The 26,024-nt window shown below is 39.6% G+C and overlaps 1 protein-coding gene across 1 annotated transcript; it reads left to right on the forward strand.

Moving 5' to 3' along the window:
- Window positions 1-20,179: 20,179 nt before the first annotated feature.
- LOC135476922 (kyphoscoliosis peptidase-like) lies at window positions 20,180-23,965 on the forward strand. The gene is made up of 5 exons (XM_064757067.1): window positions 20,180-20,362; window positions 20,915-21,232; window positions 21,949-22,031; window positions 22,292-22,414; window positions 22,633-23,965. Exons 1-5 carry the CDS (start codon window positions 20,180-20,182, stop codon window positions 23,963-23,965), a joined length of 2,040 nt encoding a protein of 679 aa, XP_064613137.1.
- The last annotated feature ends 2,059 nt before the right edge of the window (window positions 23,966-26,024 follow it).

A 26,024-nucleotide genomic window follows, 5' to 3' on the forward strand; every position in this document is an offset into this window, starting at 1 on the left:
GTCATATGATTAAAAAAATTGTTGAGTACGACGTTAAACCCCAAACACTCACTCACCCACTCTATATCATATACCATATGGTTCCTAAGCCAAACAAATTCGGACTAATTATCTCATATGTTGTTGTTATTGTTTATATTTAGCTACACTGGCATAAGACAACAAAAACAAAACAAAACCAAAAAAAACCACAAAGGGTCATCACTCATCAGCATGTTGATCATTACATGTAATTGCTACCGTTTGTTCCTTGTGATTCAGTGTTTCAAGTCGTTTTTTTTTTTTTGCTTTCTGCGCTTTCTCCTGGGCATTGGGTGACGATGCAAGGCGTCAGCATATATTTCCATATCCTATCACTGAGTAACCATGTAACGAATTTATCTATTTACAGAATAACGAGTATATCCAGAGCATAGATAGTATTCTGATGGTTGACAAATGGTCACAGGTAACCAGTAAATACAATCTCTTTTTAGTTAAACTTAAATTATTGTTATATTCCAAGCCTTTGTGTAAATGCTCACTTAGTAGTAACCTATATACTCTTAGCACCATGGCTTAAGTAGAATTAAGGCAAAAATGCAGTGATGCTAATTAGTTACAGTAAATGTACATTATTTAGTTACAGTAAATATACATTAATTAGTTACAGTAAATATACATTAATTAGTTACAGTAAATGTACGTTAATTAGTTACAGTAAATGTTCATTAAATTTCATATAGATTTACCTAAATGTTGTGCTGTCATCACATTTTATTTATTTATGTATTGATGTTTTAGGGCCTTCTTAAGCATATTTCATTATGGCCAACCCCTATGGCGGAAAGAAGCTTGATAAAGGTCGGGAAAAATCAACGGCCGTGTCCGAAGGTCATTCCCACGTACGGCCCGAGAGGAAATCGGCATGAGCTGGGGTCGAACTCAAAGCCAACCGCCGTGATAAGAGATTCCAGGGTCATCAGCAGCAGGGTGGCGGAGTTATCGTGCCAACAGCTGGCACTATGTTATCGATCCGACATTATGAGGCGCTGGTGATGATAGGTGTGCGCAGCGCCCTCTGGTGGCATACCACAGGCCTTGTTATAGACAGGCGCAAGTAGAAAACACAAAGGCCCTGTTTCGCAATCAACACAAGTCATATTCGTCTTCGTCCACTTAGCCATTATTTTTTTTTGTCAGCAGACAGGATTCTAATTTTGACAGTATTACGTTTCGGGTGAGCATTTGTCAGACCTGGTATTTATAGGTCTTGCCTCTCAACAACAGCCTCATTTTCACTCTCCTGATACATACTGTCATTCCGTGGTCTAACAAGTATTTATGGCATTTCCTCGGCGAACTGAAGCTAATTGGTTTGTTGCATGCTTTACGTCTTGTCCTTTCAGCGCACAGCCATAGAGGAGAATGTTCACTCAAACTTACGCGTAGTTTATGCTGCAGAAACAACATTTTCTTGTCGGCTTGTGTGTTGGGTTGCAAACAAGTAAACAAAAGGTGTCTTCCTGTCAGAAGTGTATAAATGGTAAAGACAGATATCGAGCATCTTCTTTAACTTATTTCAAGTAGACTCCCCAGACAAGAATTTTGAACCACAGCAGACATAACCCTATCAAAGTTAAGGTGTATCTCGCAAAACATTGCCTTTAGCAACAAAATTGGACCTATCGGTAATATGTCGTGATTGTTAGCCGTAAAGATCTACGTGTTTTGTGGGCTTACCAATGAACCTGTAAGTCGTGGGTGAAAATGATATAAAGGAGATGGCATTCCTGCCCAAGGTACCCTTGTTTTTGCCCAAACTAAAGCTGGGTAGAGTTTTAAAGTTTTCACTGGTACAAAATAGTAATTGTATGAACAGATATAGCACTACCGTCATTTTATACCTGTCATCTATACCTGTCAGATATAACAGTAACCCGGCACGTAGTCTGGCTTCACGTAGTCTAATCGTTAGTAACGCCATGTGGCTGACGGGTTTCAGTCAAATTGTTATTTAGTTTAAACGGCAAACTATAGCTTTTGTCCCAATTCCAGATCTAAGCTTTGTGTGCTTCCATGTGGCGTAAGTTAGCTTTCAGCATAATACAAGTAGGCCTACATGAACGCTGTCGACCTGTTTCTGTCTTGTGTCAATCTAGAAACATTCACAGCGCTGTCTCTCGGCAACGCCATGCCGAAGGCAACACATCTAACTTCTCATATAGAATATGAACAGCCAGAGCGAAAACTATCTGCAAAAGAATGGCAGGCTTAAAGCGTTTCTGAAATGAACCAGAGTTTACTGTTTACGGTATAAAAGACTACAACTTAGAGAGTAAAAGCAGATCAGCGATGACAGTTTGTCGAATGCGTGGTAACTTAGTTTACTTCAGTTAGGGTTTTATTTCGTTTATCTTAACTCTTAAATACCCCTACGCCATAAAACAGACGCTCTGCCCCCTTGCACATGTCACGAATGCATGTCTGTAAAACGGTCATTTATGATGGGAGGAATCGAGGTAATAAAATGACAGTTTGCTCAAATATCTTGGTGATGATCGAAGACGCTCGTGTTTAGTCTGGTAATGCATGTAGTGAAATTTAGCGTGTTTGGAAATTCCTTTGCGGGAAGATATGGTATATGGAAGGTATAAGCTAATTAGTTGTTTCTACTAAACAAAAGTAATTATTCACACCATTCCTTGAATTCCTTGAATTCAAATAAGACAACAAAGGTGATGTGATCTGTATTACATTTCCATTATGAAAAATACATGAATAACTAACCAATTCAATTTACAGCGTGCTATTTGTACATGCACATGTATCTAGTTAGCTATTATGAGATTCTAATGTTTTTTTTATTGAAGGCTATTAATAATAATAATGAAAATAACAATCCCCAGACGGATAGAGTTGTAAGCCGAATCAAATATCAAGATGTATAAACGTAGAAAATGGCCCAAAAATACAAGAAAGAACATTTCATTCAAGCTATTGGTTTAAACGACAATCTGTACTTTTTGCCATATTACTTGGTGCAGCACTGTAATAGCCGAACAAAAGTTAAAAGAACAAGATGTATGTTTTGGTTTTCTTGCATGATGAGTTCAGAAGATTAACTATAGTACAATGACTGCAATTTTTTGCTTTAAGAAAACTACCCTGCAAGACTAATTTTGTATCATACCAGTGAGGCATCGCGAGACCAATGTCCCGTTTAAATACTAATTTGCATGTAGCATGTCAATTACACACACACACATATATATATATATATATATATATATATATATATATATATATATATATATATATATATATACACCAAGAACTGGAGCCCATACTTTGTTAAGATGGAACAACTTTCTTTCTTTATATTCCATTTGGCGTCTTTCAGTGCAGCTCACCCTCTTTTTTTTCTCGCACTGATCCAAGTGTACTGTACTCAATTTTCCCGGATCACAACCCGTAATTCTTTCCGACTTATGGCGTCAATTGGTTGGTTTAGCCAATACAAGGACCCAATGACCGATCCGAATTTTCACATTGGAAAAAAGGCGGAAAAAATACTTTTTATCCGGATAGTGATATGAAATTGGGATGTACTATGTGTATTTTTCAAAGGTTGTACTGGCTAAAGCTTTGACATTGTTTAAAATAAATTGACCCTGGGGTAAAGTTTTACCGTGACATGTGCGTGAAACAGTATACTGTACTTGTGAGAAATTTGTAGTATACCGTTAAGTGCGCGACATTCTCAACCGGGACTTGCCCTTGTCTCGCTGAGCCGGACAAAATCCACCCTACTTCTATGACTGACTGGTAGAAATAGTTACTCAGTATCCATGGGCAATAGTTACCTACTGTAATAGGGCACTCACAATTCTTCCTGGCTTTGTTATTTTTGATTTGCATTTGATTAGCTCCTTGAACAAGTTTTTGTTCGTTGAATTATGTTATATCATTTATTTCTTTTGACGGGGTACCAAAACAAAAGGTTCCGCTGCATTGAAGGTATGGGGTTACTTGTATCTATATTAAACAGTTTTCGCTCTTTCGTTTACGAGAGTATCATTAGTTTTAGTCAACGAATCTTTTCAAGAAAACACAGGAAAATGCCTTCGCCATAATAACTACAAGGCAACGTAAATATACTCATACTGGGTGTGTTGTTATTTATGTAGTTACTCGATATACGCCGTACTCAAGAATATTTCACTTATACGACGGCGGTCAGTGTTATGGTGGGAGGAAACCGGGCAGAGCCTGGGGGAAACCTACGACCATCCGCAGGCTGCTGTTAGACCCTCCTACGTACGGCGGGAGAGGGAGGCAGCATGAACTGGACTTGAACTCACAGCGACTGCACTGGTGAGAGGCTCCTGGTTCATTACGCTGCGCTAACTCGCTAACCGACAGAGCCACGGAGGCCCCACTGGGTATGAATATTTGCACCTCTGTCAACTCTATGAACTTAAACAAGGAATGTCTCCGATTGGTTTAAATGCAGCCAGTTATATGATGTTTGCAAACATTTTGTTTATCGGACTGTTTTAAGTAAACAACTGCCACGTACAATGACGTTGGTTTGTACCATATTGTTTTATGCACTAGGTCGCTCGGGGTAGTCAGCAAAAGCAATATATCTCACACTTATATACATACACAAATTGCATTTCGGATTAAACCGGAAATTCGTCCTTGGAAATACACGGTGTAAAAAGTCTGTCTTGCCTCACAAACAATCTGTGTACAAACCACATCACACTGTAGGGTAATTAAGCCACACTTATACCGGCAAAAAGTGTCTATACGGTTTAGTACAGACACACTGACTGCAGTGGCGAACGGGCCAGAGGCTGCGTGACGCTCACAAACATAAACAACTATCAGTATGTCGTCATGTCAAAAAAGAATGTTTCTCACAGGATTTCTCACACGGACAGCGGAACCAGTTTCAAAGTGGAAGGATGTGGCGGGAAGGAAAGGGGGGGGGGGGGGAGTTTATTAGTCTGAAACTAGAGAAGTCCAGTGGTTTGCCAGGCACAACTGGCTAAGGTGCATGATGAGATATATGCACTTGAACTTACAGCGACCGCGTGCTTGGTTGAGTATTTGTACCGTTATACTGAGAACAAAGAGATCATTTTGTGGTTTATATTTCGGATTAATAATTTTGAATGGTGCTCAGTATATGATGCTAGGGCATTTTTGACTGGTTTGTACATATCAAGAAAAGGGAGCTGTCAGCGGTCACAACTTGCGACGCATTCGCTTTACCAAAATGTGTTTCCCCTCAGGTTTGCTTTGCGCTGGTTTTGTACAAATGACTATGCGTATACAAAAAATATACGCTTTCTTCTGAAGCATATGCCTGGTCCGTTCCTAAAGGAATGTTAAGACCAGTTTTGACTTCCTGTTCGCAGTTAGCCCAACGACCCAAGCGAATTCACTGAGTACTTTTCGCTGAAGACATTCGTGTTACTGACGGTACAAAAAAAGATGGACAATGTATATATAAAGTCATGAAAAGGAATAATTCAGGAGCAGAAGCGGGGAATTGGAAAGGAGGAAATGTTTAGGGGGAGGGGGGAGGGGTAACGCTTACAAACTGCGTCACAATTGTTGACTTGGCACACAGCCCAGATTTTAAATTATACACATTTTTGTTTTTTAACGGACTATGTCTCTTTAAAAGCGTCAAGTACACCAGAGACCAGTTCTGTTGATACTTATATTATGACGTAAGTCCCATTAGGGAGTGGGTAAGTGGAATGGGCCTAGCGGGACCGCGCTGATTATAATAAGCTCTGGATTGCTGCGAAAATCAATCCCTTGACAATAAGAGTGTAGCGTGTTCAAAGTCACCACTCTGCACGTTTCTGCTGCGACACCAAGTCAGACGATTTATCTGGTACCAGATGAAAGTCAGTGGCACTCCGGTTTTCTCCATCCATGAATTTGATCGCTATCACATAAGCTCTTGGGAACAGCCTTAAATACCAATGAATCAATTTAAAAACCAGTAGGGAGTGCGCTTAAATTTGTTTAACTTTCGGAATACTGTTGAAGCCCTCAACTGACAACATGTGTTCGGACACTCTCAAATCGATTAGACATTTTGTCCGGACAATCTTACTAAATCTCTTACTTAATTTATGAAAGATCCACTGATAAACATTTTTTGCAGTACACAGGACATTTCCATGCGATCGTGATAAGCGTAAAATGTGCTTTAGTTCTACAGAGAAAACGTCCTATTTTTAAATACAAAAGTGTTAATGAGTATTCAGTAATGTTCGGTATTAACAGCAAAATGTAAGTGACATTAACTTTGTTATCCACTGATTGTATTTTAACAAAACACAAAACATAGTCAGCTTGATGGGTTATTTATACCAGTATCTGATTGTATGTATCTCAGATGTATTAGAAGTACTATTTTTTTGTAATATGTGATAAGAACACAACCCTTGGGATCATTCTAGACAGTGACGCCTAAAACATTGCATCACTGTGTTTTATTTACTTAATTCTGAAAGCCGTGTGAATTACAACATTTTAATTATTTACATATGCATTTCGAATAAAACGCTAACTGTTAAGAGACCGGATTTCGACGCCTGATTTGCCACTTATCACGCCGTTGTTACTGCTCTCGTTTTACACTTATTTTATTTATTTATTGATTTGCCTAGTGTTTTACGCCGTACTCAAGAATATTTCACTTATACGAAGGTGGCCAAGGTTATGCTGGGTGGAAACCGGGCAGAGCCCGGGGGAAACCCACGGCCATCCGCATGTTGCTGGAAGACCTTGAAGCTGTAAGTTTATTACACATTACACCATACACAACGATACTAACTGTTTTAAAACCCCGCAGAAAAACCATTGCGCAAATATTTTAATAATCGACGGCAAAGCGTGAGACTACTGGTTGAGGTCCGTAGTCCATTTTGCCCACTCCTCCTTTGGTGTTTCCGGTTACTCAAACATGGCGCATCCAATGACATTGTAATAATTTCTGATTAAAATTTGATTTATAGAATTACCAAGCATGTCTGAAACACGTCTGTGGTTGTTTAGGTCTGTTTTCAGGTCATATTATTTGATGTTTTTCTTTTAAGTTATTGAATGCCGGGAACTCAGATTTCCGGCTCCACCCATATATATGACCAAAATGTATGCATCACATATAAGTAAAAAATTGTTGGAATTCATGGACCTCCACATAACAACCTCCACTGTCACATTACAACACCCGTGGCGTAACTCGCGATTAGGTTTCACGCGTGAAACTACGAAAAATGGAACCTCGTCGGACTGGCAGTCTGTCTAGGCTATTTGTTGTCATGGTAACCACTATATTCTATAAACAACTGATGACCCATGAAGTCAAACATTCAGCTTCCCGGAAATGCCGATAGATTTTCCCTGAACTCGTAATGATTTCAGTTCGTTAAAGCTCTCTGTTGTATATGATAGTCATCCTTCTCCAGACGAATTATAGTGATAGCTCAATTTTTTTGGTGCTTGAAGGGAGGTAATTCGGTGTGACTGATTGCTGAGAGGGTAACATAGGTTATCTACGTGAGGGTACTGGCTCAAGTTGTGTCAATATCACGATAACCTTTGATGATCCCAATATACAAACTGACTCACGAAAAACAAACGGTAAACGACATTTTTCTGCTCAAGTTTGTGAGTTTAGGCATAAGTCTTTCTCGCCTGATTTGCTACAAAGGCTCAGGTAACGGCCCTATTATCACACACCTGCTCCCCTACCTCACCTCCCCGTGGGTTGAACAAGTTTGACAAGGATACTGTCGGTGGATGTAAGATCTTAAATACATACACATTTTTCCTTCAAGATGAACATGTTACTGTGGATTGTTGCCAGTCATAAGTGTATTTTGAGGCTAAATTTTCATGGAATTCTTCATTATAATTAGAAAGTCTAGTGAAAACCATTGATGTCGACCATTCTGACTCTGTGTGGGCGAGCCATGCCCGTGTTATACAGTACTGAATACAGTGACTCACGATGGCTTTATTCCCAACAATTTTGAATGTGACAATGTGAATACTTGAGTTGTTTGTTTGATGCTAATGATACCACTTTGAAACAAAGGTGTGCATTTTGCTTCAATCTACTCGTTGAAATTAACGAATAACACAGATAACTTCATCAAATGTTTGTTTATGCTGATAGTGACTGAAATATGTAGTTCTAATGTAGCCATAGCTCAAACCCTCCAAGTACTTCGCAGAAAGACAAGAATATAAATGCCCAGGCACGGTTTTGGTGTTTGCTTGCTTTTACTATATGCAACATTGCGTCCAACCCAATTATTTCCCTTGACGTCGCTCTCCCATATGAAAGCGTATTTTTAAGAGCGGATCTCCGGAAACGATCATCTTGATAAGGTTGCAATGTTGTCCACGTGGTTTGAAGCCCTAGTCATTCATTTTTAACATGGTGAAGGTGCATTTCTTAGTCAAATCGATACAAGTTGAGGTCAATTCCCTAAAGAAAAGACAGCAAACAGTTCTTTTGAAAGAAGGGTCGAAAAAGACATGCGCTGGTGCGTTTGGTAACTCTGTAAATTATCTTTTAATCTGAAATTTCCCAGAAGATGGGATATTACATCTCAGCTCGTATCCTACAATTCCTTTATCACAAATTGCAATATCTCAGTTATGCATCACAAAAACAAAAAGGCACCTTTTCGGAAATTAGAGTGGGATATCTTCTTAACGTATGTATATACATTTGATCTATGTACATGTAGTTGTTTTGAAAACACATGCTGCTGTCGCGAAATAACCTATGCCGACCGCCTGTGCCCTTCACGAGACGAGTTCCTGATTCTCGTCGTTTCACGCCTCAAATACTATCCCGTGAAAGTAAAAGCTGCTGTCCTGTGCCTAAAAAGCTTTTTGATTTGCATGCTGTTGTACACTAAAAAAAACATACTTTCGAATTTAAAATTACTGATCTATTTTCGCGGTATGAAATGTCGCTGTACCCTTATACAGGAACTGGTTACAAACAGCGCATGTATCGTTGAGTATTCTTGACATTGCCCTGTATATGCATGCTATCAACTTCTGCATATCTATATACATACAGAATGCTACATTATTCGTCTAATTATTTCGTCCCCATACTAAATTTAATTTGCCAAATGCATGATTATCTACCTCCAGTATTTGATTTTGTAGTTATACTAAAACAGGCATGCAACAGAATATATTCCTAGTAGTTTTCAATCTAAATTTGTATTAGACAATGTCTTATCTATGCCATTTCAGGAAATTGCACCGCACTACTTTCATTTCTTTCCCAGTTACATGGTCCCAAAGCAAGAACATTACTAAATGTATTGCACCCTCACAGAGACAACTGGGTACTTTGTGGACACATGATATATATTTTTGAAATCGACGAAAACAGTTCTTTATTTGAGTTTCAAACTTACAACTTAATATTAGGACATACGTGTTGTAAAACGCATGGAATTATTGCAATTAAGTATAAGATATCCATTTAATATCCATCTTCACCGAGTTGCAAGAAAAGAGGCTGAGCTTGAAGGTCACTAGCAAAAGGTTTGGTTACACTTAAAAAAAGTGTTCTGGGGGAAAATCTGTTATATAGGTTTTGGACAAAATGCAATATGGATGACATAGATGGAGGCAATAAACTTCATCACGTTATAGCCCGAAAAAATTGTGAATGTTTTATTTGAAATTGCGCTAAGTGTGACCCGGTTGCAGCTCTATAAATGTATTTCCATGCGATCGTTATACTAGCTTAAAGTTACTCCTATCGGCTTATTTTTCAGAAACAATAAGAAACAATAGTGAACAGTATAAACATAGAAAACGAATATGAGCCCCTGAGGACGGACAATTACCCCGTGGCAAACAAACAAGCAAAGTTCAAATAAAAACGGAACAATAAGGTTTCTAAGTTGGCTTGCACTGTTTTCTAATCTCCCTGGGGATGAACACATGTTCTTGTGGACGTCAGATCAATTTCCTTCAGTACTCCAGTACCCTCAGATGCACTATGTTTTTGCGTCTTTCAGATCGCAGTAGATGCAGTGTTATCAGCTTGTAGCACACCGGGAGCCAGAGCTAGGGTTGTTGCGGTTAGACGCAGCCCCGTAATACTAGCCTTAAATATACTCGTTATGATTGCCTTATCACGACCTCTATTGCGGCATCATTCACTCGGATAACATAACGTTTTTTTATCGGGCTTTTTTCCTGTTATTACCAAAATAAGGGTAATGATATTTGACAAGTTTTCATCAACACCCCGTTTCTTATGACGGCCACAAATTGTTTATAAACATTGGCTGCTTATATCATACAAGATGTCTATTAACATCCGAACAACCGCGTACAGATCACTTCACTGCTCAATATCCACATGCCGCTTTGAAATTCTGACACTCGAGTGTTAATTTATCCATATATCTTGCGTTGTGAATGTGTTTAAATTTATTCATGTCATTGTACTTGTGGATGGTCATGAGTTTTCTCGGTTCTTTCCGGTTTTCTCCCACCTAATACTGGTCGTCGTCGTGTATGTGAAGTATTTTTGAACACGGCGTAGAACACAAATCAAATAAAAAAAAGAAATGTATACCATTGTTGTTTAATGCCCTCCTGAAGAATTTGCCCATTGGTTCAGTTTTACGGGTGGAGGAAACGGTAGCTTTTTGGATATAAAAGTTATAGAGACGAATTAACTCAAGGATGTGTGGCACCTGCATAAGCGAAAGCAAGCGCCTTTAGAAAACGCATGAAGAAGTGAGAGGCCCCACGTTTGCTGTCGACTGCTTAATTTATCGCCCAAAGGGAAATGTCAGGTGTGCATCATTCCAAGAAATGTCATGTCCATGGTCGGGATTGAACACGCACCTTATGTACCTATTGTTGGAGTGAGTGCTTGGGGTTTAATGTCCTTCTTAACAATTTTTAAGCCATATGGGGACGAAGGAATCCTTAGAGTGCATGTAATATGCCCCCTTGCTGCAGGACTGATTTCCACCGCTCTTTTATCAAGTGCTGCTTCACTGAGACGACTCACCGAAGGCAAGTACGGCGCACCGCCTGAGCCATGATACTTATGCTGGTCAGCCAGTCGTTGCACTATCCCCTTAATGCTGAACGCCAAGCGAATAAGTTATAACTTCTTCTTTTATGGTCTTAGCTGTGACTCGTCGAAGGATTGACCATGGATCTACCGCTCTCGCCTGTTGTTGGAGTCGCGTATGCTGTTACAGGGTTACACCGTATATGTCAAAACACCTCGCGTGTGAAACTAAGAGGGTTTGCATAGCTCTAACAATTCGTAAGTCTAATGAGGCATCTTGAAATGAGATACCAGTTCCTTAACTGTATTGTTTCCTGTTGTTTATTTGATATGTGTTTCCCAGTTCCGTTTGTGATACAAGCTTCCCTGTTCCTTATTAGGCACGTGATTTTCAGTCCCTTTCTTCATATGTGGTTCTACTTGCAAAATTTCAAAACCTGCTAACAGGGAGTTTATGATACTTTTGGCTTTGTCGATTTATTTATTTGATTGGTATTTCACGCCGTACTCAAGGATATTTCACAAATACAACGCCAAACAGCAGTATGGTGGGAATAAATCGGGCAGAGCCCAGGGGAAACCCACGACCATCCGTAGACTGCTGGCTGACCGTCCCACTACGGTTGGAAAGGTAGTCAACAGATCGACTTGAACTCACAGAGACGGCATGGGAGAGAGGCTTCTCGGCCGCGTTTGCAGTGCTAACCACCTCGGTCACGGAAGCCCCGATAGTTTTAGGTGGGAATTGTCAGGCACAGTATAAATTAAGTAATACCTGGTTATCAGCATTATGTTGGGAGGAAACCAGGCAGAGCCCGGGGGAAACCCACGACACATCCGCAGGTTGCTGCAAGACCTTCCCACATTCGGCCGGAGAGGAAGTCAGCATGAACTGGATTTGAACTCACAGCGACCGAATTGGTGAGAGACTCCTGGGTCACTACGCTGCGATAGCGCGTTAACCAACCGAACCACGGCCCCAGTCCGAAACTGTTTATATCCTGGATGGAAGGTCGGAAAGACAAATTTCGGCATTCGTAAAGATGAGCCCTTTGCTTTCCCTACTTACAACATTTGTTCTCGCAAAAAAAAAAACTTAACAGCATTTAAATCAAATAACAACTGGACTCCCTGACACACTGATGATATAATGTCGATTCAAAAATTCAATGCCCAATGGTCAAAAATATTATTTCGGAAGGGGGGGGGGATTGTTTGCTAGAATAAACCTTAGATATAGTGATATGGTAAATGATTCAGGCAGCATGTGTGTAAGCACGTAGAGTCGTAGATGCTATAACATAGATCTCAGTCAGACTAGTTGCTTGAGAAAATGGAATATACCCTTGACCGTATGTTACGGTCGCTACACACTAAAGCTATGTGTTTCGTTACGGTATAGATACAGTTTTTAGTGTGTATATGGTGTCCTTTTAATTATACAACTTTATCCCGTGCTCTGTCCGATTTCCTCCCACCATAATGCTGGTAGCCGTCGTAAAAGGGAAATATTCGTAAGTGCAACGTAAAACACTAATCAAATAAACAAATAAATAACTATAGAAGTAAAAGTTTGAAGGATAGCACCGGCAACTTGCGGATGGCCGTGGGTGTTCCCCAGGCTTTTCCCGCTTTGTACCATATAATTCTTGCCGCCGTCGTGAAAAGGTACATGTAAATGAAATATTCTTGAGTACGGCGTAAAACTCCAATAAAATAAAATAAATAAAGTCATAAATAAAGTTTGCATCTTTCGATGTGCAATGTCCAAAAAACTTCGTGCATTATCTTTATTATTCAGTGCCAGGTTACCATTTTGATACCCAAAATTTTGCTAACAAATTGCAGCAACATGTATGTAATAATTATCAATGGTGTCTTGTTTACTTGATTCTACATACGCGTTAAAAAGAAAAATGTATCCCTATGCCGTTTCCAGAAATGTACATCACGATAAAGAAAAAAATTATCCCCAATAATATCAAGAGCTGCAATAACCAAATTGTCCTTTCAAAGACCTGAGCGCATGCACTTGCACAAAACGACTGCACGCTGTTGATTTATGTTTAATGTAAAAGAAGCTAAAATATGAAGTAAGGTTCATCATACAGACAATTGAAAGCTATGCATAATAATACTTTCCTTTATTTTTTCAGATTTTTAAGAGTGTTGAAAAGCATACAAATATTTGAATACTACGGTGGGCCTTATTTGCAATACTGAGGGCATCTATTAACTCTGACGTAACATCACGTTTGCTTCCCGATGTTCATTGGAAGAAAAGAATTCTGGAGAACACCTTTTAGGTAATCTTTTACTCAAGGGTAGAAGGAGTTTATTAGAGTATGCTCCATTAAGCCCACCTTATAATTCAAATGTCTGAACGCCTATAACTCTTTTCAGAAAAAAAAAGATTAAAAAATTAATGAAAGTATATTTATCCATAATTTTAAGTGGTTTATTTAGTGATGCCTAATTCGACTTTTATAGGTCTTTTCCTTTAACATTTTTCTCAGTAGTAGTTACAGTCTATCTAGGCCACGATTGTTTTGTGCAAGACACCCCAGCTCGTCGTAGCTAAAAACAGGCACCTAGTTAATTGTATAGGAAGCAGGGCTATAAACTTTTATAACGGTAGTTTTCTGAAGCTTCAGGATTCCTTGGAGATACATTTATAAGTGTTTATGTTTATATGAATCATAGTGATATCTTGCTTCGATATGCTTCGGATTTAATTTACACTTTAAAGGTTTTAAGATACACAGAGACTGATGCGATGAACAGTTATTTATTTATGTATTTTTTTGTTTGGGGCTTTACGTCGTACTCGACAATATTTCACTTATACCACAGCGGCCATTACCCGGCCAGGAAACCGGGCAGAGCCCATGGAGAGGGGTGGGTGCCCACGACCATCCAGGCAGGAAAACAGCATGGATGAACAATTAACACAGTACACTGGCCATCGATCCGAGAGACATGAACAAACGGTTATGATGAAAAGAGCACTGATTCATGATACGCTTATAATTAAAATTTTATCCCATTTTTTCAACACATTAAAATCTCTCACATGAATTAACACTAATTACGTGTACGTGAGGAACAGATATTCAGGAAGCCACATGTGTTTTCCATTGGGTGTATTTCTCATCAGATTTTTTGCATTTATAATTAAGCTTGTTTTTTTAGAGCGAAAGGAATATTTATGCAGAGAAACAAAGACCATTTAGACGTAAGTATGCTTTACTTGATCAAGATTTCTTACACGTTGATATTTGTATTTATTCCATGGGTGGTGTGTTCTGGTCATGGTTCCTCCACGATTCTGCGAGTTGTGAGAAATGTGAAGAATACACTCGTTTTACTACCTGAACAAAAGTGGGTTAAGACTCGTTAGTGTACAGTTTAATGACCAAGCTGCAGTACAAAACCCACACAGACAGCATTTGCACTGTGCGTCATAAAGATAGTTTTTCATGAAATGGCACAACTCCGTCACGATGGGAACGATCACGTAACACTTGAGAGCAGCAAACAGATGTAGATTTTCGTCTGTAAATGCATGGCACCGAAATTAGCGATCAGCAGTCGTTCTATATTGGGTATGTCGTGTTAAATGTAAATCAAGGCATGTAACAAAAGATCTATCGTTTGACTGACCGATTGATTGATTGACGTTTTACGCCGTGTGCAAGAATTCGTCACATAAATGCTTGCAGTCGGGTTTACGGGTAGAGGAAACCAGAGTCGGTGAGTGTTGGTACTCGCATTAAATGTAGCAATTACCTGATCGCCCTGACAAACTTCACCCCTCATACAAAGCTTCTACCTGCATGGTCAAGTTGTTTGTTATACATAAGTCGGAATTCGGTACTCAGTATTGTGAGCTTAACATATGGGATGATAGAGGAGTTATATTCTTGTATGAGCACAACGTCACACACTTCGTGTCCATAGAATATGGCGCAAGCCACTCACAAAGTCTGTCACAATGTCTGTCAGGGTTATCTCCCTTTTGATTCCCTTGACGATGTAGTTGGTTCAAGGGATACGTCATCTTTCTGGCCCGCATACATGTCTGTGTGACCAATTCCAATAATACATCATCTCCACCTGGTCGTCTTCAGAAAGAACAGCGAGTAGCTCGACCGTACAAACGATGCCCTTAAAGAATATCACATCATTTATATAATTTATTGATTTATTGTATAAATATCCAGTGTGCATGACCTGGAACTGAACTCACAGCAACTACAGAGGTGAAAAGCACGTGGGTCATCGTGCCGCGCTAGCGCGACAACCACCTGGAACTGAACTCACACCAACCACAGTGGGGAAAGTCACCTGGGTCGTTGTGCCGCGCTGGCGTACCAACCACCTGAAACTGAACTCACAGAAACCACAGTGGTTAAAGGCACCTGGGTCATTGCGCCGCGCTGGCGCGCCAACCACCTGGGCCACGACGGCTCCCATTTAATCCTAAGGTTTATATCCAATACAACGATCACGTTCCGCGATCACTCACTTTTATGAATAATTAATGTCGTTTTGTTCAAACTCGCAGCTCCTGATTTAAAAAAATATCCTCAATGAATGGTTTCCACAACCATCTCTTCCTCACTTTTACACTGTATTCTACATGTAGAAAAACATTTGAAGGTCATGGCGCATAAGGAAACAAGGAAGAGCTATGAATGGTCGGCGAGTGATCTGGTGTGACTTTTGCGTATCGTGCTATAAATCCTGATTAATGGCGTCAACTCTTGCATTAAAATGCTGTAGCACAGTTAAACCGTACACATGCTGGGCAAAGCATCATCTGGTTGTCAGGGATTATATTTACCAAAGCAATATTGCCTTGGTAATCTGTATCATCAACTGATTCGAATATTGCCTTGGTAATCTGTATCATCAACTGATTCGAATATTGCCTTGGTAATCTGTATCATCAACTGATTCGAAAAACTATCTGCCCATAATATAAAAAAGCCTTACTTGGAAGGAAACATGCTGTCATATTTTGTTGTATATCTAAACCTTTGTAGCGGTATATTTGTTAGCAGATGACCTGTCACAGAAGTCGCATTACTCGCAACTATTTAGACACGTAGTTTGGTCGTCCAGTCCTACCCTTCACAGACATTGTTAATTTCACCGTCTAGATAGAGTGTCAGGAGACCTATCACTCGAACTGAGGACATCCTCTATGTACCACATTGGCCTGTTGAAGGTTTGGGCACTAAACACGTGTCACCTTCTTTAGACGGTGGGACAAACATCTTCTGTATGCTCGGACATGACAAATAATATCAGGAAAAATTGAAATGTTGAATCAGTGTAGTGATTTATACAACCATGTCAGCGGGTTTCGTGACAACAAACGTTCACAGCCTTCTAATTTTCTTCATTTAATTGAAAACTTTCTGTAACTAAAATACACTGTACATAAAATGTATATTTTAAACTCTAAAAATGACTGGAATGAACAAAATGACACTGCAATGTAATCTGTGTACGGATGTGTATTTTAATTTTGAATGTGACACCGTTATCCGGTTGGACATGTGACAGGATGTTTTAATAATAAACACCTTAACTGGCTGCTAAAGATCAAAAGCCTCGTTCACTGATACACATATTGTTTCAATAGGTTGATCAGCGTGGTTGATATTCTTGTAATTGTGTTTGTGTCAGAATGACAATACTTAAAAACTCAGGTTAGACTAACCCTGCCGAGAAGGCGATGCCACACACTGATCTGCTTCTTTTAACTGACATATTTCATCATACGTGTATTTATTTAATGCCGGATTTAATGGACCAATTTGTTCTTGCTTCTGAAGACGTCCATGTTGCACGCAGAAAAATTATTAGAATATAGCAAAACCTCAGTGGGAGAATTTGCCTTTTTGCCGCATTGGTCCATGAGTCTATTTTGAAACTGATCAAATAGTATTTAAAATTTGTAAAAATGTGCTGCTCGTCCTTAACAGAACAAACATTATTAGCCAATAAATAATGATGAATAAAAATGATATAAATGATGAATTATCCGATACAAAATATGTAAAAAGTAATTGATTCCCTCTCCTCCATCCAGAAGAGACATCCCAGGGTGGTTTCCTGATCTGAAAAGATTGGTACCAGAAAGGATAGGAACAGTGAAAACACAAGTTAATAAAGTTGCAAATATTGGTCACTACCCAGTGCTAAATAGTGGAAAGATGGGAGGATTTGGGCTTCGGACCAGCCAGTCCCAACACATCACAAGGTGTTAGTAAGGTTTCTCGTTATTTTAGTTATAAAAGATTTTACCTTAGCTTGAAAATAGCATAAGACTCCCAAACTACTATCTAAACACATGCAGTTGTTAATCTAACAAATCCGTTGCATAAATGGAATGAATTTCATGTCTGAATACAGGTATTACATATATGACTCCAACATAAATGACGAGTAAATGTGCAACGTGTATTACATACGAGGTGTAGAAGCGTATTGCCAAGTTTCGACTAACTGGAATTACCCCCACTACAATAGTGTCGGTCTATGTACCAATTCACATCAATTGCACAAACAGAAAACGGACATTTATCAGCACAATAAAAGATATTTAACGGATTACTGAGAAAAGGCGTTTTGAGAAAGTTGTCAAATGTGTGGTAAGATTCACGTAAACAAATAACATTGTCAACTAGAAAACTCATGAGCAATCGCAATTAGGTCATAACGCATTCAAGTACCTTATATTGTGCATGTCGCAAGACACTGGAAGTTCTTGACGCGTAAGGGAACAAGGCGGAGATGTGATTGGTCGGGGATTGATATGGCGTGACTCTTGCAATGTTTCAACATCGACATATTTTTTGTAAACCTAGAATGACCCCATGCGTTACCCCATGCAGCTCCTCCCTCCCCCACCTTACCCAGCATGTCTTTTGATATCACAGATGTTTGAAATGCTATCACACAATTAAACCGTACAAAGGGTAGACAGAACGTCTCAAAACAAAATCTGTTTGGCAGAGATTCTTTTGTCAAGATAGTTTTGTTGACCAGCTGTATCAACTGGTCTGAAGAATACTGTTTTAGGAAGGTTTTCATCTGCCTATAATATGTTAAAAGAATTAGGCCTACAGCATAAAGAGCATAAGGCTGATGTACATTTCAAATGAAATGATTGTATAAAACATCTGGTACAATAACATTTGTGGGAGAAAGGCAAAGAAAGGCAAAGAAAGGATTCTGGAATTTAATAAAATTCAGTTAATTCCATACATGTTAGTAGTGTTTCTTCTTTTTATTACTTGATGCCCCACCGAAAGACACATTTGATTACTTTTTCTTCAAGGAAAACTAGTTTCTTACTCGCTGAAGGCTCCCCCCCAAAACAGCCCTACACTCTCCTCCCGTTATATTTTTAGCAGATGATATGTCACAGGATTCCCATAACTGTTTGCTATTGAGACGAATTGTTTGGTCGTTCAGCCCTATCCCTCGCAGACATTGTTTATTTCACTGTCTGGATAGAGTGTCATGCTGCAGACACCAAAGCTGACACTAGAACGTCTCAAGTAAGCTGAAACCATCTTCTCTCTCTCGTCTTGACATGTTGAAGGTTTGGATACTGGTCATGTGTCATCTCCTCCAGACAGTGCGATGAACATTGTCTGTTTCCTCGGATATGAAAAATAAAATCAGGAAGAATTTCAGTGAATAATCGCAGTAATATATACTGCCGTGTCTCTGGATTATGTAATAACTTAAACGTTCATAGGCTTCTACTTTTCTTTATTTGATTTACTTGACATTCTAAACTCGAACAATTACTGGAAAACAATAAAATGTTGAGCCCATGTAGTCCGTTTACGAATGTGTATTTTAACTTTTAATACAACACTGTTATCCGGTGGGGCATTGTGGCACCATGTTTTGATAATAAACACTGTAATTGGCTAAGCTAAATATTAAAATCATCGTTGAAAGATACACATATTATTTTAGTGGGTTGATCAGCTAGGTTGATATTCTTGGAACTGTTGTTGTTTTAGAACGACAATTCTTAAATACACATGTTAGACAAACCTCATGGAGAAGGCAATATTCACACACTGCTCTGTGTGCTGGGAGTGCCAGCTTTTATCACACATTATGTACGTGTATTTATCTGGAGGCGAATCTAAGGGACTATAAATGTGTTTTTCTGATTTTGAAAACCCGAAATTTTCTTGAAGAAATTATTTGATAAACGATGTCTTCGTGGGGCATATATAGCCTCTTCAGCCCAGCGGTCCTATTGTCCATTTATAATTTAACCCATGTCATTGTAATTTTGGAAGAGGAGCTCCTTATACAGTATAAACAAACAACCTCTCTCCATAATTGCAGTCTTGAGTGGAGAATTGGGAAGCATTATAATCCTTTTCTCTGAAAGAGATTTATCTTACGACAAATATGTTGGATAGATAATACGTAATTAAAGCACATCAGAAGACGGTCCAACCCAGCAAGGTTTCCATACTAAGTGGGCCATTGTATACTTTATTCAGTATACGGGGTGCCCCTCATTGATTTGGATATGTTAATCAGGTTCAGACAAGAATTTGACAAGTTTTACGCTATTTAAACAATGACACTACCCACAGAGACTTTGCCGCAAAGAACACCTTGTTAATCAACCTTTCCTTACCATCTTGAAAGCTTTCCAGAAGAGAAAGCCACCCCTTCTCCCCTCCTGTATCCAGCACAGGGTATTATAGAACACAGGGTGGCTGAATACGTGCTAACAGGATTGTCGGGGGTGAGGGGGTTGTCTTTCTCTGTTTGTCATGTGGAGAGAAGGATATGTTTGGTGCGAAGAAGAGGCAGATTTTAGTACCATGCTTGACGTAAGACACAACGGGAGATGCCCTACAGGGGACACACCACGTGACAGTTACACATAGCAATAAATGGCTTGAAATCACCCCATTCTCCAGTTCCACCGAAACACCTCTTACTCACAAGCACGGGGTTTCTCTTGACCTGGCTCCAGGGATTTTAAAGTTTTGTAACCTTTCCACTTTTTCCTTCCCCGACAAAATGCCTGAGCAATTTCTCACTCCATTCGTCACTCCAGACCAGAAGAGGAGCTTCCCAAAAGCCGTGATTGAGGCCATTTTTCGGAGCTCAAAACTCAGAGCTAAAGTCAAGCAACTAAGACGGGCTTTGTCTGTCAAAAAGAAATCAGTTGACCTTTGCTGTTATTCACCTATTATTTCTAAGGTACGTTGGTTCAAACTTTTTAGTTTCGAGTGAAAATTAAAGCTGAAATATGATGAATGAAGTGGTTTCATACCGACTGAAATGAAATCATCAAAAATACTTTTGGTTACCTGACAAATGATCTCAAAACTCACAGACGATTGTGATTATCACTGTAGAACTGGATCTTTGAAGCCTCTTCTTCATTTTTTAATGTTAACCTACTTATACAGCCTCATTCACTCCGATTTCTGCTCCATCACAAAGCCCATTGCTGCAAGATCATTACGCTTGAAAACGCTGTTAGTATGTATAGCGAAACGTCCCATGTATAGTATAAATAAAGCTAGATATACAGTGTAATATTGATTTGTGTTTCTCAACATGTCAATATTAAATGTCAATAAAATCAATCAGGATAAAGACGTCTGCAAGTACACGTATGTCTTTAGGTGAAAGTGTTATACCTGCCTAACTAGTATTTCATTCATTATCAATTACTTTTTCTAATCAAGTATTCATCCCAGGTTTCGCTATGTTAGTCATATTTTATGTGTTATTTTTTACTTTTAGAGCGGAGATTGCCATGGTAGTTATGATCTGCAAGCATCCCCACTTGCCTTAACACAGTCAACTTCCGGTCAGAGAGAGTCACCAGCGGAAACTGTAAACCGTCCTGAAAGTGCGATGAAATCGCTGTCAACCACTGATCTGACTGAAACCTTTGACAAAATGGCAGTCGACGCGGACATTTACACGCAGAAGTATAACAAGTTGCAGGGGATAAACTTGAGAAAGCGATGCCATTCCTTTCAGCATGACAGAACGGCCACATGTGTTGTTGAGCTCTTCCCAGACGAAAACATCTGTGAAAGCATAAGTTCCAAACAGGTGATACAACCAGCTGGTGACTTACCATATTCTAAATCCTAACGTTTTTTGTTGCACTAATATCACAAAAATATTCCTCAACCATACATAGCACCAAAAACAAAAGTAGTTGAAGCAATCGACAATGTTACCTTGTAACATAGTTTAAAACTGGGTGAGATGATTTATAAAGTTAGGATTAGAAGATCTTCTGAACTGCGCCGTATAAGGGAAATATTCTTGATTTCGACGAAAAACATCAATCAAAGAAATAAGTGATTATCGATAATGTGTTTGCTTGGTAACGTCTACCCTTTTTATTACAGACATCGAATGTTAAGGAAATCCTCGTTAAACCCACTCTATCGAAGCCTGCTGTCCGTCCATCTGTTACACTGAAAAGGGATCTCTATTCAGATGTCACAAAGTTTAAGCATCTAGACAGCCACGCAATACAGGTGTGTATTTAAATCGTCACATTCCAGTTAAAATCCCCATGTACATAAGCTGTACCTGGTTTTCAAGAGCTGCTCTTCGAGAGTAAATAATGCAGTGTTTCCCCGCCAAAATTGTTTCAAATTTTTGAACAAGTTTTCAGGCCTTAGTGTATTGCTCGATAGAGAAACTGTCTCGACCCTATATACTTACTTAAAGGTTACGATGACTTTAGGGTGATGGGATTTGTCTATGTAACCAATGACTTTTAAATCATTTTTGTAACAATAACATATCTGCAGGTGGCCAGGCATCACTACACTGACAGCAGCAAGCTGGTGAGAGACTTGACGGAAAATTGCAAAACTGAACTAGACAAAGCAAGGTATGTTTTGAAATCGTCTAATACATGTTTTAACTTCATATACCATTGCACATATTGTGCTTTAATATTGACATTGCGCTTACGTGAGGGCATAATTATATCTGGTGAATGAACTTTTCCTATATGTTGTGTCTTTCACAAAAGACTACAGATTGGGGAGTAAAACTACAGCAGCAACGACAGTGTGACCGTTGATAGATAGCTTTTCTCAGAAAATTTTCACTGATTTGAAAATGTAGTCTCATTAGTTTGTCTTTCAGAGTTCTCTTCAAATGGATGATTGCCATGGAGCAGAAAAATGCAAGTAAAAAACCACAGGGTGGTCCAAACGTCATCGGACATGGAGGGGTTCAATGTCAGATACTTTTCAACAATCTCTGCAGGTGAGAAGAGTCACTGAGATTTTTTATTTGTTGAGAAAAACAAAATGCAGGATTTAATACAATTTCTAAAAACAACAACAAACAAACGCATCAGTATTTTACTGATGTCAGATAGTTTTAAAACGTCTGAAATAACAAGTGGGGCATTTCATTACATCAGCTCTTTCCATGCATTACCTGAAAAGTTGTGTTTGACAAATGGTTTCTTATTCTTTCAGACAAGCCGGAATGCATTCAGAAATCATCGTGGGATACTCAAAAGGGGCCGGTCACAGACCCGGCATGCCCCTTGATCACAAGTCACACAGGAACTCCTGGAACGCTGTTGCTGTTGACGGTACGTGGAGGTTCGTCAATTGCACGTGGGCCGCTCGTCACATGACAGGAAGTGAAAAGAGTTCATCTCGGCTTCTACACAAATATGACGAGTTCTATTTTCTCACTGACCCCGAGGAACACATTTATCAGCATTTTCCTGATGACCCAAAGTGGCAGCTTCTCGATAAGACACTGAGTTTTGAGGAATTCACCAACTTGCCGTCTGTGAAGTCACCATATTTCAAGCATGGCCTGCAGTTTTCTTGTGTCACACCCTCCCTACTGAAAACGGAAAATAATTCCGTTGAAATAAAACTAGATTCATTGGACCATTTGAATGTTGAGTCACGACTGGAAATGTGCGAGTCACCGCGTGAACAGGTTAAAAACCATGTGCTTCAGCGCCGTGTTGGGAGCCAGATTATTTTGACAGTTGTGCCACCACAGCCGGGATCTTACTACCTGTCCGTGTACGCCGGGGATAGCTGCACATCTGATGTGTTGGAGTGTGTCTTCTGCCTTCGTATTCTGCACGCTCCAGTTTGTGTGTATGCGGAGTCACCTAAATCGACTGCTTACCCACCCGTGTCAACACTGGGATCAACTCCACTGATGTCCACACTGGGTGTGTCCACAAACTCACACCACGACCCTCTAGTCAACATGGTGAACAACACCATTCTAATTGACTTTAACGTCAGAGACGATATAAAGTTCACGCATACGCTTCAGTACTATGACAGTGATGGCGACTCCCTCTTGGACATTGACAGGTACGCCTTTCCTACAATCAGGACACACTCTGACCTGTCTTACTCCGTGGCTTGTCCCAGAAAAGGCTCCTACATCTTTAGTCTGTACGGAGCCACCAGAGACTCCAACACGTATGACTGTCTGTTCCAATACCTACTCGTGTGCTCTTCAGATAACCTCAGTTATTTGAGCTTCCCCAAATCTTACAACAGTTGGCGTGACAGCTCATTGGTATCCCCTTTGCACGGAGAACTTGTACAGGACACGGAATACACATTCGGCCTGAGTGTGAAGAAAGCTTTAAAGGTCTTCGTTGTCATCGGTTCGGAGAAATATCCATTACAGAAGGTGGAGGACAGCGAGTGGTTTGGAAAAGTTTTAACAGGAGATGCTTCGCCCATTGCCACTGTCATAGCCGAATATATGTCTGAGACTGGAAATCCCTTTTTCAAACGACTGTTGGAATATGATATCCTCTAAAATCAAAGCTCAGCAAACACATTCCTTTGAGACATGCAAAGTTTTTGATTGACAGACAAGGTCTTGTATAAGAACCATGAGGAAATTAATTTGCTCCTCAGTGCTTGATTACGTGTCTCAGCGGATGACATCATTAGAATGGGATGTCATTTACCCTGAACCGTAACGTTTTTATTTAAATGCTCTAGTACTTTTGCTGTTACTTACATTATATTTATAACGAAGCTATGCTTACATTCATAGTGTTGTTTAATAAATAATTTTTTGTTCGCAGATGCATTTGTTTTTTCTCTTTTGTCTGCAAGGTGGAACACATTGGTTTGTCACTTATTAAATGCATTTGATTGAAGGGTGTTTTACGCTTTACTTGAGAGTATACATACATTTGTCATCCGCGTCTAAATAGTAATTGAATTACAAACTATTCCCTCTTGAACCGTACAATTTTCCGTACATATTGTTACGGTATTGAAAACGGCAACAGAAAACAGACTCAGTGACTCAATATTACAATGTAAACAATGCTTTATATATAGAATGAGAAGTACAGTTTTACAGACAGTTAAACAACAACAACAACAACATACACATCAGTATTACCGGTCTTTACAAGTTTCCAGTTCACCTTTGCATCCCAAGGAATGTATTCCAGGAAATCCAACGTAAAGACCATGGGATAAACACACAATTCACACAAGTCACAAATTGTCCTAGACAGGTACTTCGCCAGGTTAGCGAACACGAACACAGTACACAGGTTACACAGAACTGGAACAGTCAAGCCTTTGAATGACGTCACACCCGCAGAGCACAACACAGGGTAAATACAGGCATGGAGGTATAATCCACTTCAGATCAGTCACAGCTCCCGCAGAAGCTCACAAACGAGCCGTTCAGAGACGTAGAGTAATGTCACCTTGTGGCAGAACGAACGTCCTTTGCCAAAACTGAAAACTTCAGTTTAGAGTCCTTGACGACCTTGTCGGTCAGGTGAGGTCAGCGTGTTAAACAAATTACACAGTCAACACTGTATAATCATAATAAAGATCCGAACACCAATAAACGTGACTTCCGCAGAAATTCACATAAACCAGACATCAGTACTACTGTGGTACACAAACGGTGCCGGCATAAAAATCTGTCCTCCCAAATGAAACTGGCATCACCAGCTCATATAAATATAATGGACTCTATACGAGAGCGTCTCACACTCTCCTGGCTCCCAGTGGATACAGCAAAAAATCCTCCACTCTGCACAGAAAACACGGCTTATATACGTGCCAGGTGGATTCAACTATTCTTAGACGCAGAATTAACAGCCAATGAACATCCAGTTAAATAAACAGAGCATTGAACAAGGTGCTTTCGGCCAGGTCCGCACTGTACATATATAACAGGGCCTGTTATGCTTATAACATATAACACAAAGGTCCGCAGACTAACAGTACATGAAGACGTTAAATAGTCATACATAACAATATGTACAGCTTTATGTATAACTGCAGGATAGAACTTTGTCATAACTTGTTGAAAAGGGGTAGAAAGAAAAAAAAGCCGCCTTAGTGATAAGTGGTGTTGCTCATGGGTTAGAGACGCATATAGCATGTAGTCAAAAGACAAAAATTGGTGGTGATTGTTATGTATGACTATTTAACGTTTTCATGTACTGTTAGTCTGCGGACCTTTGTGAAAGCATAACAGGCCCTGTTATATTTGTACAGCGCGGACCGGATAGAAAGCACCTTGTTCAATGCTTCGTTTTTTTCAATGGCTATCAATTCTGTGTTTAAGAATAGTTGAATCCACCTGGAACGTATATAAGCCGTGTTTTCTGTGCAGAGAGGAGGTATTTTTGCTGCATCCACTGGGAGCCAGGAGAGTGTGCGACGCTCTCGTATCGAGTCCATTATATTGATATGAGCTGGTGATGCCAGTTTCGTTGGGAGGACAGATTTCTATGCCTGCACCGTTTGTGTACCACAGTTGTACTGATGTCTGGTTTAAGTGAATTTCTGCGGAAGTCACGTTTATTGGTGTTCGGATTATTATTATGATTATA

This window comes from Liolophura sinensis, chromosome 10 (assembly GCF_032854445.1).
Source record: "Liolophura sinensis isolate JHLJ2023 chromosome 10, CUHK_Ljap_v2, whole genome shotgun sequence".
Lineage (NCBI taxonomy): Eukaryota > Metazoa > Mollusca > Polyplacophora > Chitonida > Chitonidae > Liolophura > Liolophura sinensis.